We start from the raw sequence: 17,409 nt of genomic DNA on the forward strand, positions 1-17,409 counted from the left end.
GCTTGTGGTGCTGCCTGGATTAGTTAGATATTGTCAACATGAAGTGGACAGTCAGTCATTTTGATCATAAACAAAGAACTGGATATTGGAAATCTGAAACAAGAAACGGAAATTGCTGGAGAAACTCGACATCCTCTCTAGGGATGCGACCAGACCTGCCGAGTTAAAGTTTCAAATTCAATGACCCTTCCGCAGAACTGGACTCGAAACGTTAACTCTGTCCTCTCTCCACTGTTTTCAATTAGCAACTCTACCCCATGTTGGAGCAGGCTTTTTATCTTAATCTGCTGAATAACGTCACACTCGGGCAGCTACACCTTTTCCAGACTTGAAAATTAATCCTTGGAAATTTGCGTGAGTTATAAATTCCACTCGTTCACCCTGTTCAACAAAAATGGGTTTGTTTCTAAGCGTGGCAACAGACCACTTTACCAAGATTCGAATGCTCAAATTGTTTCTTTCTCAAACCTTGCAGGTTTATAAAGCAATAACTGAACAGATTATCTTTGAAGCAAAAGGCAAGTGCATTATTTAACTTTAATTTGGAAAACCTGGCTCACTGCAGTGAGGATTCCATCTGTTAGGTTCCAGAATACCCTGATTAGGTGCCCATGAACCAATCTACCAGATCCAACATAGAGTCACACAGCACGGAAATAGACCCTTCCGTCCAAACCAATGCGTGACAAACATAGTCCCAAACTAAATTAGTCCCACCCACCTGCGCCTGGTTCATATCCCTCCAAACCTCATGTACTTATTTAAACACCTTTTAAACATTGTAACTGTGCTCACACCCACCACTTCCTCAGGAAGTGCATTCTGCATATGCCCCTGTCTCGGTGGATCAAACATGCCCCTCATGTCTTTTTTAAATCTTTCTCCTCTCACCTTAAAAATCTGCCCCCTTATCCTGAAATCCCCTGCCCCAAGGAAACAACACCTGCCATTCACCTTATCTGGGTAAAAACAATAACTGCAGATGCTGGAAAGCAAATACTGGATTTGTGGTGCTGGAAGAGCACAGCAGTTCAGGCAGCATCCAACGAGCAGCGAAATCGACGGTTCGGGCAAAAGCCCTTCATCTTTATTCCTGATGAAGGGCTTTTGCCCGAAACGTCGATTTCGCTGCTCGTTGGATGCTGCCTGAACTGCTGTGCTCTTCCAGCACCACTAATCCAGTATTCACCTTATCTGTACAACCAATGATTTTATGGACCTCTACAAGGTCACCTCTCAACTTCCTATACTCCAGTGAAAGAAAGTTCCAGCCTTCCCTTATAGCTCAAACTGTCTATCCCTAGCAACATCCCGGTAAACCTCTTCCAAATCCTTTACAGTTTAATAACATCCTTCCTTATGAGTTTGTAAGGGGTTAGCACTGCCGACTCACTAGACCAGGGAGCCGGGTTTGATTCCAGTCTCGGGTGACTGTATGTGTGGAGTTTGCACGTTCTCCCTTTGTCCGTGTGGGTTTCCTTCGGGTGCTCTGGCTTTCTCCCACAATCCAAAGATGCGCAGGTTAGGTGAACTGAACAAATGAACTTTGCCCCATCGTGTTCAGGGATGTGTAGGTTAGGTGCATTGGTCAGGGGTAAATGCAGAGTAATAGGGTTGGAGAATGGTTCTGGGTGGGTTACTGTTTGGAGGGTCGGTATGGACTTGTTGGGCCAAAGGGCCTGTTTCCACACTGTTGGGATTCTATGATAGGAGCAAAATTAGGCCATTCGGCCCATCGGGTCTGCTCCGCCATTCAATCATAGCTGATAAACTCCGCGCCCCCAATTTCCTGCCTTCTCTCCAAATCCGTTCAACCCATTATCAATTAAAAATCTAACTCCTCCCTAAATTTACTCACTATCGCAGCATCCGCTGCACTTTGGGGGAGCAAATTCCACAGATTTTGGGAGAAGCAGTTTCTCCTTCACTCTTTTAAATTTGTTACCCTTTATCCTAACACGAGAACCACTTGTCTGAGAATGCCTCACAAGGGGAAGCATCCGCTCCGTCTATTTTATCCACACCTTTTAACATAGAGTGATAGATTCCTACAGCACGGAGACAGGCCCTGTTATGGACTAGGCCCTCAAAGCATTGCATGAAGGGAGCCCAGACCGTAACTTTGCTCGATGTTTTATGCAGATGTAAAGTGGATACTCCAAGATAGATAGCCGCTGAGTTTTAAAAGAAACAGAACTTATTTTCGAATGAAACACGAACAAAAGAGAACAGAATACAGAATAACGTAACCTGTCCGAACACTCGACAGATCATCCCAACTGATGCTGTTCCAAATGCCAGCAACAATCCCCATAAACACCCCTTGGCACAAAAGATAAAGTCAAACATAGGGTCTGACAGGAGAAAAGTCAGAGGGAGAGCACCAGCCTGGACTTGCTTCGCTTGGGTCCAGCAGCTTCAAAAACAACTCCTGTGTTAAAACCAGGGAGATGCCGGGCTGAGGGAACTGGCCACTCCCCTTTCATTGTACAAGAGTAGTTTTTAAAACTTGAAAGTCTTTTTTTTCCTGATGCAGTATCTGTTAGCTATCATCAAACTGACCCTAATACCGATCCACATCCAGACGTTTCAGAGTCTGTGTCTTTTACGACCTCTCTGACAACAAGAAGAGGATTAATGAGGGCAGAGTGGTAGACATGATCCATATGGACTTCAGTAAGGCCTCGACAAGGTCCCCCATGGGAGACTGGTTAGCAAGGTTAGATCTCATGGAATACAAGGAGAACTCGCCATTTGGATACAGAACTGGCTCAAAGGTAGAAGACAGATGTTTGCGAGACATGATCTCCCACTCACAAAGTCATGCTGACTACTCCGAATCAAATCCTAATTTTCCAAATGCATGTATATCTTATCCCTCAGAATCTTCTCAAGTAACAGATGATAAGCTTACTGGTGTATAGTTCCCAGACGTTCGACAAGATTCTTCATGTTAGACTGTTGAGCAAGGTTAGATCTCATGGAATACAGGGAGAACGAGACATTTGGATACAGAACTGGCTCAAAGGTAGAAGACAGAGGGTAGTGGAGGAGGGTTGCTTTTCAGACTGGAGGCCTGTGACCAGTGGTGTCCCACAAGGATCGATGCTGGGTCCACTGCTTTTTATCATTTATAGAAATGATTTGGGTGTGAACATAGGAAGTATAGGCAATAAGTTTGCAGATGAAACCAAAGTTAGAGGTGTATTGGATGGCGAAGAACGTTACCTCAGTGTACAACAGGATCTTAATCAGATGGGCCAATGGGCCAGGGAGTGGCAGATGGAGTTTAATTTTGATAAATGTGAGGTGCTGCATTTTGGGAAAGCAAATCTTAGCAGGACTTATGCACTTAATGGTAAGGTCCTAGGGAGTGTTGCTGAACAAAGAGACCTTGGACTGCAGTTTCATAGTTCCTCAAAAGTGGCGTTCCAGGTGGATAGGATAGTGAAGAAGGTGTTTGGTATGTGCGTCTTTATTGGTCAGAGCATTGAGTACAGGAATTGGGAGGTCATGTTGCAGCTTACAGGATGCTGGTTAGGACATTGAAATATTGTATGCAGATTCTGGAGTAGAGTGGCACTGGAAAAGCACAGTAGTTCAGGCAGCATCCGAGGAGTAGGAAAATCTGACATTTCGGGCAAAATCCTAATATTGTATGCAGTTCTGGTCTCCTTCCTGACAGAAGGATATTGTGAAACTTGAAAGGGTCCAGAAAAGATTTACAAGGATGTTGCCAGGGTTGGAATTTTGAACTATAAAGGGGAGGCTGAATAGCTGGGGCTGTTTTCCCTGGAGTATTGCAGGCTGAGGGTGACCTGATAGAGGTTTTTAAAATCATGAGGGGCATGGATAGGATAACTTGACAAAGTCTTTTACCTGGGGTCAGGGAGTCCAGAACTAGAGGGCATAGGTTTAGGGGGACAGGGGAAAGATATAAAAGAGACCTAAGGAGCATTTTTTTCATGCAGAGGGTGGTGCGTGTATGGAATGAGCTGCCAGAGGAAGTGGTAGAGGCTGGTACAATTGCAACATTTAAAAGGCATCTGGATGGGTATATGACTAAGGAGGTTTTGGAGGGATGGGGCCCTGTGCTGGCAGGTGGGACTAGGTTGGGTTGGGATATCTGGTCAGCATGGACGAGTTGGACTGAAGGGTCTGTTTCCTGATGCAGTATCTGTACATCTCTAAGGCTCTATGACTGTGACTTTGGCGTGAATCGAGTGAACCTCCTCTGAACTGCTTCCCTTATCCAATAAAGAGACAAAAATTACACAAATTCTCCAGGTGCTTCACTAATGCTTTGTACACTTGTAGCAATACTTCCCTACTTTTATACTCTATTCCTTTTGCAATAAATACCAACACTCTAATTGCTTTCCTTATTACCCACTGTACCTGCACACTAGATTTCTGTGATTCTTGCACAAGGACATTTAGACCTCTCTGTGCTGAAGCACTCTTACATTTCTCTCCATTGCAACTATAATGTTAATGGGTTACACAGATAGAGTTAGCTCGATGGAGGTTGGGAGAGGAAATCACACTAAGCATAGAACATATTGGTGAAACACTGATATGATATTACGCCCCACATTCCATGTATTCCCATTTCCAATGTTTGTTTAACGTGAGAGATACAATTGCCAGAGAGATGATGTTGCCTTTTTTTGAAAAGGATAGATAATTCAAGCCTTCCAATTAAAGATGTACTGCCTGAACGTGTACAATTCTTTCCAACATAGAGAGGGCACAGTGTTTACCAGAAAATTGCAATTGCTTAAGTGTTGGGACTTCCTGACCTCTAGCTGTCACTGCAGAGGACTAATAAATGTAGGGCAGGGGATGGGGTGGGCAAGTTTGATGGATTGAATTGCCTCCTCTTGCTCCCAGTTATAGAGTCACGGCGTCCGACAGCATAGAGACAGGACCTTCGGCCCAAACTGGTCCATGCAGACCAAAATGTCCATCCATGCTAAGCCCATTTCCCTGCACTTGACCCATGTCGTTCTAATCCTTTCCTATCCATGTATTTAGGGCGGTGCGGTGGCTTAGTGGTTAGCACTACTGCCTCACAGCATCAGGGACCCAGGTTCGATTCCAACCTTGGGTAACTGTCTGTGTGGAGTTTACACATTCTCCCCGCATCTGCCTGGGTTTCTCCCGGGTGCTCCAGTTTCCTCCCACAGTCCAGAGATGTGCCGGTCAGGTGAATTGGCCATTCTAAATTGCCCACAGTGTTAGGTGCATTAGTCAGGGGGAAATGGGTCTGGGTGGGTTACTCTTCAGAGGGACGGTGTGGACTTGTTGGGCTGAAGGGCCTGTTTCCGCACTGTAGGGAATCTAATTTATCCAAAGGCCTTTTAAGTGTTGTTAATGTACCCACCTCAGCCACGTCCGCTGGCAGCTCATTCCATATCCCTACCACCCTCTGGTGAAACATTGCCCCTAAGTTTTCCCCTTTGCTCTTTCCCCTCTAACCTTAAACTGATGTCCTCTAGTCCTCGCTTCCCTAACCTTAGTGAGTGCATTCACCCTATCCATGCCTCTCACGATGTTATACACATTGATAAGATTCTGCCCCTGCACCCCCCGACCCCAGCGACTACACCCCACCTCAGTCTCCTACGCTCTAAAGAAAAAATTCCCAGCTTATCCAACCTCTCTCTTGAGTCCTCGCAACATCCTGATAAATGTCTTCTGCATTCTTTCCAGTTTAATAACATCTTCCCTCTAGCAAGGTGACCAAAGCTGAACACAATCCTCCAAGTGCGGCCCGACCAAGGTCCAGCACAACAGCCACCTAAATATGCATCAACTTTCGCTTTTGTCTTGTTGACAGATCTTCACTATGGAATGCATAATAATTCAAAAAGTGACTCAGTTTATGCAGTGAATGATCTGTTTTATTATGTGCAGTGTCTTTTTGTGATCCCAAAAGTGTACAATGGAAGATTATCAAATGTTCAGCTTAGTGGAGGAGGGACATACAATTTGACAGTAAGAATGCTGCATTTTAATACAGTTTTAAAACTACATCGGTGATTTGATTTTAATATGTTTTACTATTATCACATGTATGAGATACAGTGAAAAGTATTAATTACATTCTATCTGGGCAAATCATACTTTTATGTTATGGACTAGGCCAGACCACTCAAAACCATTCTTCAGCAGGCAACCCAGCCCATAACTTGGCAACTTATTTCACTAAGTGTACGGTGAGAATTTACCCAGAGTAAGTTAGCTAGGTTTTAAAACAGACACAAATTTATTCACAAAATTACACAATGAAACACAAAGGAAAAAAGAACCCCGACAGACCTCAGTTTATCCAAACTAGACTTAATTACGCTGTTCCGAAAATACACAACAGTCCCAAAAAGCAATCCCCCCCTTAAAACACATTGTAAAAAAGGGAACAAATGCTTACAGTTTGCAGTTAGAAGAGCAGGAAGAGAGCGAAAGAGAGGGAGAGAGAGTTTCCACATAGCTCACTGCTAAACTCCCAGCTAGTTCTGCACTGAACTGAAGTGATCTGCTAGTGAGCTGACCACTCCCCTTTCATTATATGCAGGTCACTTCGAAAACATGACCATTGTCGCCTGAAGTCTCATCTGTTTCCATATAGATAAAGGATTCGCATGTAAAGGATTCATCTGTTTCCATATAAGTAAAGGATTGCAAGAGGATTCGCAGTAGGGTTAAAATCAACAAGGTAAAAACAATGACTGCAGATGCTGAAAACCAAATACTGGATTAGTGGTGCTGGAAGAGCACAGCAGTTCAGGCAGCATCCAACGAGCAGCGAAATCGACGTTTCGGGCAATTTTAACCCTACTGCGAATCCTCTTGCAAGGATGCCTGCCTTGAAGAAGTTTTCCTCCTCTCTCTACAAGAATCTCAGGGAGTCCCTCTCCCACTGCAACTCCCAGGTCATTTCCTCTGCTCTGAAGCTCTTCAACCATGTCGTGCTCAGTAACTGTCACCTTGACTTGCCCGGACTTGTCCGACCTGCCTATCTTCTTTTCCACCTATCCACTCCACCCTCTCCTCCTTGACCTATCACCTTCATCTCCTCCCCCACTCACCCATTGTACTCTATGCTACTCTCTCCCCACCCCCACCCTCCTCTAGCTTATCTCTCCATGCTTCAGGCTCACTGCCTTTATTCCTGATGAAGGGCTTTTGCCCGAAACGTCGATTTCGCTGCTCGTTGGATGCTGCCTGAACTGCTGTGCTCTTCCAGCACCACTAATCCAGTATGAGAGAAGGTGAGTCATGGCTCCAGAAGCAAAGGTAGCAATAAAGAGGTGATAATGATAGTGCATAAAGAGATTATAGAGAGATTAGAAGACGTGAATGACCAAGGCTGAAGCCAGTGCGATGTGACAAAATAAGTGGGGGATGGGGAGGGGGGATGGGTGAAGTAGAGGCAAAATGGAAAACAGGGGAGAAGGGCAGCAAAGGGGGAAGAGGAGAGGAAAAGGGTGATGAGAGAGTAGGGAGCAAGAGAAAGAGAGACAATCAAGAAATAAGATGTACAGAACAGTGAAAAAAATATTTTACAAAGATAAATAAAATAAATGAAATAAAATTACAGAGCAGAATGAAAACAGAGGGGTCGAGATGGGATAATCATCTGAAATTGTTGAATTCAGTGTTGAGACCGACAGGCTGTAACGTGCCTAGTCGGAAGATGAGATGCTGTTCCTCCAGTTTGCGTTGAGCTTCACTGGAACATTGCAGCAGGTCAAGGACAGACATGTGGGTATGGGAGCAGGATTATGTGTTGAAGTGGCAAGCCACAGGAAGGTCCGGGACCTGATTGTGTACAGACTGAAGGTGCTCAGCAAAGCGATCACCCAGTCGGCGCTTTGGCTCCCTGATATAGAGGAGACCACATTGGGAGCAACGAATGCAATCGACCAAATTGAAAGAGGGACAAGTGAAATGCTGCTTAATCTGAAATGAGTGTTTGGGGCCTTGGATGGTGAGCATGGAAGAGGGAAAGGGGCAGGTGTTGCACCTTCTGCGATTGCATGGGAAGGTGCCGTGTGTGATGGGAGAGGTGTTAGGTGTGATGGAGGAGTGGACTAGGTTGTCCCGGAGGGAACAATCCCTGCAGAATGCAGACAGGGGGAGCGAAGGGAAGATATGTTTAGTAGTGGCGTCATGTTGGAGTTGGCGAAAATGGCAGAGGGTTATTCTTTGCATGTGAAGGCTTGGTGGGGTGAAAGGTGGGAACAAGAGGGACCCTATCCTTGTTCTGGGACCAATGCGGGTACCTATTGCTACACCTTTGATTTGGAGAAAATGGGATGAGTTGAAGGAGAGGTTGTTGAGTGAGAGAACAATTTCAGCTTGCCCTAACCACCTTCTATTCAACATGGATGTGCAATCTGTTTACACCTCCATCCCACACCAAGACAGCTTGAAAGCTTTTCGCTTCTTTCTCGAAAAGAGGTCAGAACAATCTCCATCCACCACCACTCTCCTCCGCCTGGCTGGGTCCCAGCTATGCCTCCCACAACTGCTTTATCGGTACATCGATGACTATTTCGGTGTGGCTTCATGCTCTCGTCCTGACCTGGAAAAATTCATAAACTTTGCTTCCAGTTTCCATCCCTCGATCACCTTCACCTGGTCCATCTCCGACACTTGCTTTCCTTTCCTTGACCTTTCTGTCTCCATTTCCGACAATAATGTATCCACTAATATCCATTACAAGCCCACTGACTCCCACAGCTATCTGGACTACAGCTCTTCGAGTCATAGAGATGTACAGCATAGAAACATAACTTTCGAGCCAACCTATCCACGCCGACCAGATATCCCAACCCAATCTAGTCCCACCTGCTAGCACCTGGCCCACATCCCTCCAAACCCTCCAAATCCCTCCATATCCATCCAAATGCCTCTTAAATGTTGCAATTGTACCAGCCTCCACCACATCCTCTGGCAACTCATTCCATACATGTACCACATTCTGCGTGAAAAAGTTGCCCCTTAGGTCTCTTTTATATCTTTCCCCTCTCACCCTAAACGTATGTCCTCTAGTTCTGGACTCCCCATTCCCAGGGAAAAGACTTTGTCTATTTATTCCATCCATGCCCCTAATAATTTTATTAAACCTCCATAAGGTCACCCCTCAGCCTCCGACGCTCCAGGGAAAACAGCCCCAGCCTGTTCAGCCTCTCCCTGTTACCCAGATCCTCCAACCATGGCAACATCCCTTTTCTGAACCCTTTCAAGTTTCACAACATCTTTCCGATAGGAAGGAGACCAGAATTGCATGCAATATTCCAACAGTGGCCTAACCAATGTCCTGTACAGCTGCAACATGACCTCCCAACTCTGTACTCAATACTCTGACCAATAAAGGAAAGCATACCAAATGCCTTCTTAAGTATCCTATCTACCTGCAACTCCACTTTCAAGTAGCTATGGGCCTTCACTCCGAGGTCTCTTTGTTCATATACACTCTCGAGGACCTTACCATTAAGTGTATAAGTCCTACTAAGATTTGCTTTCCCAAAATGCAGCACCTCACATTTATCTGAATTAAACTCCATCTGCCACTTCTCAGCCCATTGGCCCAGCTGGTCAAGATCCTGTTGTAATCTGAGGTAACCGTCTTCGCTGTCCACTACACCTCCAATTTTGGTGTCATCTGCAAACTTACGAACTACCTCTTATGCTCGCATCCAAATCATTTATGCAAATGACAAAAAGTAGAGGACCCAGCACCGATCCTTGTGGCACTCCACTAGTCACAGGCCTCCAGTCTGAAAAACAACCCTCCACCACCACCTTCTGTCTTCTACCTTTGAGCCAGTTCTGTATCCAAATGGCTAGTTCTCCCTGTATTCCATGAGATCTAACCTTGCTAATCAGTCTCCCATGGGGAACCTTGTCGAATGCCTCACTGAAGTCCATATAGATCACATCTACTGCTCTGCCCTCATCAATCTTCTTTGTTACTTCTTCAAAAACTCAGTCAAGTTTGTGAGACATGATTTCCCACGCACAAAGCCATGTTGACTGTCCCTAATCAGTCCTTGCCTTTCCAAATATGTGTACATCCTGTCCCTCAGGATTCCCTCCAACAACTTGCCCACCACTGAGGTCAGGCTCACCAATCTATAGTTCTCTGGCTTGTCTTTACCGCCCTTCTTAAACAGTGGCACCACGTTTGCCAACCTCCAGTCTTCCGTACCTCACCTGTGACTATCGATGATAGAAATATCTCAGCAAGAGGCCCAGCAATCACTTCTCTAGCTTCCCACAGAGTTCTCGCATACACCTGATCAGGTCCTGGGGATTTATCCACCTTTAACCATTTCAAGACATCCAGTACTTCCTCCTCTGTAATCTGAATATTTTGCAAGATGTCACCATCTATTTCCCTACAGTCTATATCTTCCATATCCTTTTCCACAGTAAATAGTGATGCAAAATATTCATTTAGTATCTCCCCCATTTTGTGTGGCCCCACAAAAAGGCTGCCTTGCTGATCTTTGAGAGGCCCTATTCTCTCCCTAATTACCCTTTTGTCCTTAATATATTTGCAAAAACCCTTTAGATTCTCCTTAATTCTATTTGCTAACACTATCTCATGTCCCCTTTTTGCCCTCCCGATTTCCCTTTTAAATATACCCCTTCCTCCTTTGTACTCATCTAAGGATTCACTCGATCTGTCCTGTCTATACCTGACATATGCTTCCTTCTTTTTCTTAACCAAACCCTCAATTTCTTTCATCATCGAGCATTCCCTATACCTACTAGCCTTCCCTTTCAACCTAACAGGAATATACTTTTTCTGGATTCTTGTTATCTCATTTCTGAAGGATTCCCATTTTCCAGCCATCCCTTTACCTGCGAACATCTGCTTCCAATCAGCTTTCGAAAGTTCTTGCCTAATACCGTCAAAATTGGCCTTTCTTCAAATTAAAATTTCAACTTTTAGATCTGGTCTATTCTTTTCCGTCACGATTTTAAAACAAATAGAATTATGGTTGCTGACCCCAAAGTGCTCCCCCACTGACACCTCAGTCACCTGCCCTGCCTTATTTCCCAATTCTCACCCGACGTTCTGTAAGGACTCTATCCCTTTCTCTCAGCTCCTTCGCCTCCACCGCATTTGTTCCAATGCGGCCACTTTCCAAAGTGATGCTCTTAATATGTGTTCCTTCTTCTCCAACCGTGGCTTCCAACCTATAGTTGTTGACAGGGCTCTCAACAGCGTGCGGTCCATCTCCTGCGCCACGACCCTCACCCCCTCCCTCCCCTCCCAGAACAAGGATAGGGTCCTTCTTGTTCTCACCTTTCACCCCACCAGCCTTCACATGCAAAGAATAACCCTCTGCCATTTTCGCCAACTCCAACACGACGCCACCACTAAATACATCTTCCCTTCCTTCCCTCTGTCTGCTTTCCGCAGACATTGTTCCCTCCGGGACAACCTAGTCCACTCCTCCATCACACCTAACACCTCTCCCATCACACACGGCACCTTCCCATGCAATCGCAGAAGGTGCAACACCTGCTCCTTTCCCTCTTCCATGCTCACCATCCAAGGCCCCAAACACTCATGTCAGATTAAGCAGCATTTCACTTGTACCTCTTTCAAGTTGGTCTATTGCATTCGTTGCTCCCAATGTGGTCTCCTCTATATCAGGGAGACAAAGCGCCGACTGGGTGATCACTTTGCTGAGCACCTTCAGTCTGTACACAATCAGGTCCCGGACCTTCCCGTGGCTTGCCACTTCAACACATAATCCTGCTCCCATACCCACATGTCTGTCCTTGACCTGCTGCAATGTTCCAGTGAAGCTCAACACAAACTGGAGGAACTGCATCTCATCTTCCGACTAGGCACGTTACAGCCTGTCGGTCTCAACACTGAATTCAACAATTTCTGGATTCGTGGTGCTGGAAGAGCACAGCAGTTCAGGCAGCATCCAACAAGCAGCGAAATCGACGTTTCGGGCAATAGGCCTTCATCAGGAATAAAGGCAGTGAGCCTGAAGCGTGGAGAGATAAGCTAGAGGAGGGTGGGGGTGAGGAGAGAGTAGCATAGAGTACAATGGGTGAGTGGGGGAGGGGATGAAGGTGATAGGTCAAGGAGGAGAGGGTGGAGTGGATAGGTGGAAAAGAAGATAGGCAGGTAGGACAAGTCCGGACAAGTCATGGGGACAGTTATTGAGCTGGAAGTTTAGAACTAGGGTGAGGTGGGGGAAGGAGAAATGAGGAAACTGTTGAAGTCCACACTGATGCCTTGGGGTTGAAGTGTTCCGAGGCGGAAGATGAGGCGTTCTTCCTCCAGGCGTCTGGTGGTGAGGGAGCGGCGGTGAAGGAGGCCCAGGACCTCCATGTCCTCGGCAGAGTGGGAGGGGGAGTTGAAATGTTGGGCCACGGGGCGGTGTGGTTGATTGGTGCGGGTGTCCCAGAGATGTTCCCTAAAGCACTCTGCTAGGAGGCGTCCAGTCTCCCCAATGTAGAGGAGACTGCATCGGGAGCAACGGATACAATAAATGATATTAGTGGATGTGCAAGTAAAACTTTGATGGATGTGGAAAGCTCCTTTAGGGGTTTGGATAGTGGTGAGGGAGGAGGTATGGGTGCAGGTTTTACAGTTCCTGTGGTGGCAGGGGAAAGTGCCAGGATTGGAGGGTGGTTGTTTCAGGGTGTGGACCTGACCAGGTAGTCGCAGAGGGAACGGTCTTTGCGGAAGGCGGAAAGGGGTGGGGAGGGAAATATATCCCTGGTAGTGGGGTCTGTTTGGTGGTGGCGGGAATGTCGGAGGATGCTTTGGTTTATGTGAAGGTTGGTAGCGTGGAAGGTGAGCACCAGGGGCGTTCTGTCCTTGTTACGGTTGGAGGGGTGAGGTATGAGGGCGGAGGTGCGGGATGTAGACGAGATGCGTTGGAGGGCATCTTTAACCACGTGGGAAGGGAAATTGCGGTATATAAAGAAGGAGGCCATCTGGTGTGTTCTGTGGTGGAACTGGTCCTCCTGGGAGCAGATCCGGCGGAGGCGGAGGAATTGGGAATACGGGATGGCATTTTTGCAAGAGGTAGGGTGGGAAGAGGTGTAATCCAGGTAGAGTGAGCCTGAAGCGTGGAGAGATAAGCTAGAGGAGGGTGGGGGTGGGGAGAAAGTAGCATAGAGTACAATGGTTTCCAGCATCTGCAGTCATTGTCTTTACCGAGTTATTGTTTTTACCTCACTGAATTCAACAACTTCAGCAACTGAATTCAATAATCCCATCTTGACCCCTCTGTTTTCATTCTGCTCCATAATTTTATTTCATTTGTTTTACTTCTTTTCTTTTTTTTCACTGTTCTGTACCTCTTATTTCTTGATTGTCTCTCTTTCTCTTGCTCCCTACTCTCTCATCACCCTTTTCCTCTCCTCTTCCCCCTTTGCTACCCTTCTCCCCTGTTTTCCATTTTGCCTCTGCTTCACCCATCCCCCCCCATCCCCCACATATTTTGTCACATACACTGGCTTCAGCCTTGGTCATTCACAGCTCTAATCTTCCTATAATCTCTCAATGCACTGTCATTATCACTGCTTTATTGCTACCTTTGCTTCTGGAGCCATGACTCACCTTCTCTCAGCCTAGTATAAATACCTCCCTATTTCTCCCTTTTTTTTAGCTTTGACAAAGGGTCAGTTAGACTTGAAATGTCAGCTCTTTTCTCTCCTTACAGATGCTGCCAGACCTGCTGAGATTTTCCAGCATTTCCTCTTTTGGTTTTAGAAATAAGGAACCAGCAATGTGACACTTAAAGACTTACATCAGAATAATAGAATAGGATGCAGAATATAAATTTACAGCTACAGAGAATGTGCAGAGGGAGATCAACTTTAACATATGAGATGTCCGTTCAAAAGTCTGGTAATAGCAGGGAAGAAGCTGTTCTGGCAAAGTGCATATGAAAATTGAAGATTCCTTAGTCTAGCTTTACCTGTGCACTAATCATATAAACATAATTGAAACAACGCACCTACCTGACACACAGTTCGTAAAAAGCAGAAAGAAAGACTGTATCGGGGAAATCGATCTGGTGAGCCGTTACAGCAATAGACAATATGTGCAGGAGTAGGCCATTTGGCCCTTTGAGCTAGCACCACCATTCATTATGATCATGGCTGATCATCCACAATCAGTATCCTGTTCCTGCCTTATCCCCATAACGTTTGATTCCAATATCTTTATGAGTTCTATCCATCTCTTTCTTGAAAGTATCCAGAGATTTGGCCTCCACTGCCTTCTGGGGCACAGCATTCCAGATATCCACCACTCTCTGGGTGAAGAAGTTTCACCTCAACTCTGTTCTAAATGGCCTATCCCTTATTTTTAAACTGTGTCCTCTGGTTCTGGACTCACCCATCAGCAGAAACGTGCTTCCTGCCTCCAGAGTGTCCGATCCTTTAATAATCTTATATGACTCAATCAGATCCCCTTTCATCCTACTAAACTCAAGCCCAGTCACTCCAATCTTTCAACATATGATAGTCCCGCCATTCCGGGAATTGACCTTGTGAACCTACGCTGCACTCCCTCAGTAGCCAGAATGTCCTTCCTCAAATTTGGAGACCAAAACTGCACATGATACTCCAGGTGCTGTCTCACCAGGGCCCTGTACAGCTGCAGAAGAACCTCTTTGCTCCTATATACAATTCCTCTTGTTACGAAGGCCAGCATGCCATTAGCTTTCTTCACTGCCTGCTGTGAACAAAGTTCTCTCAAAATCACTTTGAGGTCTTTGAGGCAGGCTGTCGTAAATTCAACACAGGGACTTGATTAGAACATACATGGGCACTCCACATCCTGCAACCCATGAGGTAAAATCCCAGACAAAATTTTCCCTCTGTCCCTCTCTCCACTAGAGGCCGCCAGATCTGCTGAATTTCTCCTGCATTTTCCGTTTGTTTCAGATTGCCAGCCTCTGTGATATGGCTAATGCCCGAAACGTCGATTCTCCTGCTCCTCGGATGCTGCCTGGCCTGCTGTGCTTTTCCAGCACTATACTCACAACTCTGTGACATTTTTGCCTAAGTTTGTAAATCCAAACTTACCGATTTCGGGATTCCCTCTCCAGCAATACCTTTATATTTTAACTCAAGAGTTGCATCATCTTAGAATAAAAAACATCTTGTGCTCACATTTTGTTGCTGTTTGACCTCCTTGTGTTCATGCTGTTGTTCATAGTCATAGAGTTAGAAATCACATTCCTCAAAATGTCACACAATCAATTAGTTTTGAAGTAATATCACAGGTGTCAGAGAATACACAGCCAACAGTTTTCAGATGGTAAGGTACCATTCACAAATAGTTGAGAAATGAGAGAATCTCTTTTGTATAGTCATAGAATCAGAGCCTTTGGTCTAACTAATCCATGCTGACCATAATCTCAAACTAAACCTATCACAGCTGCTTGTGCTTGGCCCTCATCCTTCCAAACCGTTGTTATTCATGTACCTATCTAAGTGTCTTTTACACATTGTAACAGTATCTGTAACCAGCACTTGCGCTGGTGTTCCTTCTGCACACAAACCAATCTCTGGGTATAAACAGTGGGCCTCATGTCTTTTTAAAATCTTGCTCCTTTCACCTTAAAAATGTGCCCCCTAGTCTTCAAACTCCCAAACCTGGTAAAAAAAAGAGAACTACCATTCACCCTATCTATGCCACTCATGATTTTATAAATCCAGTTATATTTGCAAAGAGAAATATAAAATGAAACCAGTTGAAATGTTACAGGATAGTTCCGCAGCACAGCAACATTTTTCCACAGTTGTAATTTTGTTCTCATATTTGGGTCTGCTTTTGAAGTTGGATCATGGACGTATTTCGAGCTGAAAGGCTCCCTCTCAGAAGTGTGGTACTGTCGCAGTATTGTCCCTAAGTACATCAGCAGAAGAGTAGAGACTCTTCAATTCACTGCCTGTTTAATGCTGCATGGTGACTCAGTGATTAGCACTGCTGCCTCACAACACCAGGGATCCAGATTCAATCCCAGTATCGGGTGACTGTATCTGTGTGGAGTTTACACATTCTCCACATGTCTGCATGGGTGTGCTCTGCTCTCTGCATGGGTTTCCTCTCACAATCCAAAGATGCGTAGGTTAGGTGAATTGACCGTGCACATAATGTAGGTCCATGGTGTATGGGGACGTGTAGGTTAGGAGCATTAGTCAAGGGTAAATGTGGAGTAATAGGATTAGTTTCCTTATAACATGGAAACAGGCCCTTCTACCCAACCAGTCCACACTGACCCTCCAAAGAGTAACCCAGTCAGAACCATTTCCCTCCTAACACGAATACTAGTGGGCAATTTAGCATGGCCTATTCACCTGACCTGCACATCTTTGGATTGTGGGAGGAAACCCACGCAGACACAGGGAGAATGTGCAAACTTGACACAGTCACTTGAGGCTAGAATTGAACCTGGGACCCTGGTGCTGTGAGGCAGCAGCGCTAACCACTGTGCCACCGTGGCACCCGAAAAGGATAGGGGAATGGGGCTATGTGGACTTGTTGGGCCGAAGGGCCTGCTCCCACACTGTAGGGACTCTATGGCTGTGCTTTGAGACTGAAGCCATCTGCTACTCTTTGAAGGAATGACTGAACTTTCAAAGAACCCAGTTTGTACCTAATCTTGAGACAATGAGCTTCGGTTGCCTGGAGTTTTGAGCACAGCTTTGTATTATCCCTTGAGGCTAAATGAACCATTCTCCAGCCTGTCCCATCACACAACCTGCGATCGAACAATGTTACCGCGTGGTGTCACGAGCCCAGCTTGCAACCTTATTCCATAATGCACCTTTGAATGTCCATATCCACATTAATTACATCACCCACGTCAACACTATCCTGCAATCCACCAAGTCAGTTGACCGAATGGTTAAGCATAACTTTTGCGTTCAGTGAATCAGCTGGTATTTTCCTTCGGGCTAATTTATTTCCTTTCCTTCTGCGTTGTCTGTGATGTCTGATTCAGAGCTGCATCTTTTCTTGTTAGCATGCTGTTTTTACAGCTCACATTCTCAAAGGGTTGCAAACACTGTTTCTAAATGACTGTGCTAGCTGTCAGTCAGCAGGGTGGGGTGTTCTAAAGAGGGGTCGCCGGCCTCGAAACATTCACTCTGCTCTCTCTGCACCGATGCTGCCAGACCTGCAGATTTTCTCCAGTGATTTCTGGCTTAGTTTCAGGTCTTTAGCATCCACCGTTCCTTGTTTTCTTTTCATTTGGGATTAATTTTTCATTGCAAAGGACAAATTTTAAGTTGCTTTGTACTGCCCGACCGCTGAACAGCCTTGTCTCACGAGTGAGGTAAGAACTTCCCTTCGTATCGTCACAGTTTGTGAAAGGTTTCAATTTAGGGAATTGCAAA

At 45.6% G+C, this 17,409-nt stretch overlaps 1 protein-coding gene across 4 annotated transcripts in view; it reads left to right on the forward strand.

Annotated features, from left to right (window-relative positions):
* Nucleotides 1-7,175: 7,175 nt before the first annotated feature.
* LOC140468540 (uncharacterized) overlaps nucleotides 7,176-17,409 on the forward strand; it is a 52,842-nt gene continuing 42,608 nt past the window's right edge. For 3 of the 4 annotated variants that reach the window (XM_072564626.1, XM_072564629.1, XM_072564628.1), the window contains exon 1: nucleotides 7,176-7,274. Coding sequence is in view for 1 of the 4 variants with exons in the window: in XM_072564629.1 (XP_072420730.1) it covers nucleotides 7,265-7,274 (10 nt within the window). In the remaining 3 variants the exon portion in view is untranslated. Of the gene's footprint in view, nucleotides 7,275-17,264; nucleotides 17,349-17,409 lie in introns of those variants that run through there. The other variant, XM_072564627.1, reaches the window with a different exon arrangement.

Source organism: Chiloscyllium punctatum, chromosome 47, assembly GCF_047496795.1.
Source record: "Chiloscyllium punctatum isolate Juve2018m chromosome 47, sChiPun1.3, whole genome shotgun sequence".
NCBI classification, from domain to species: Eukaryota; Metazoa; Chordata; class Chondrichthyes; order Orectolobiformes; family Hemiscylliidae; genus Chiloscyllium; species Chiloscyllium punctatum.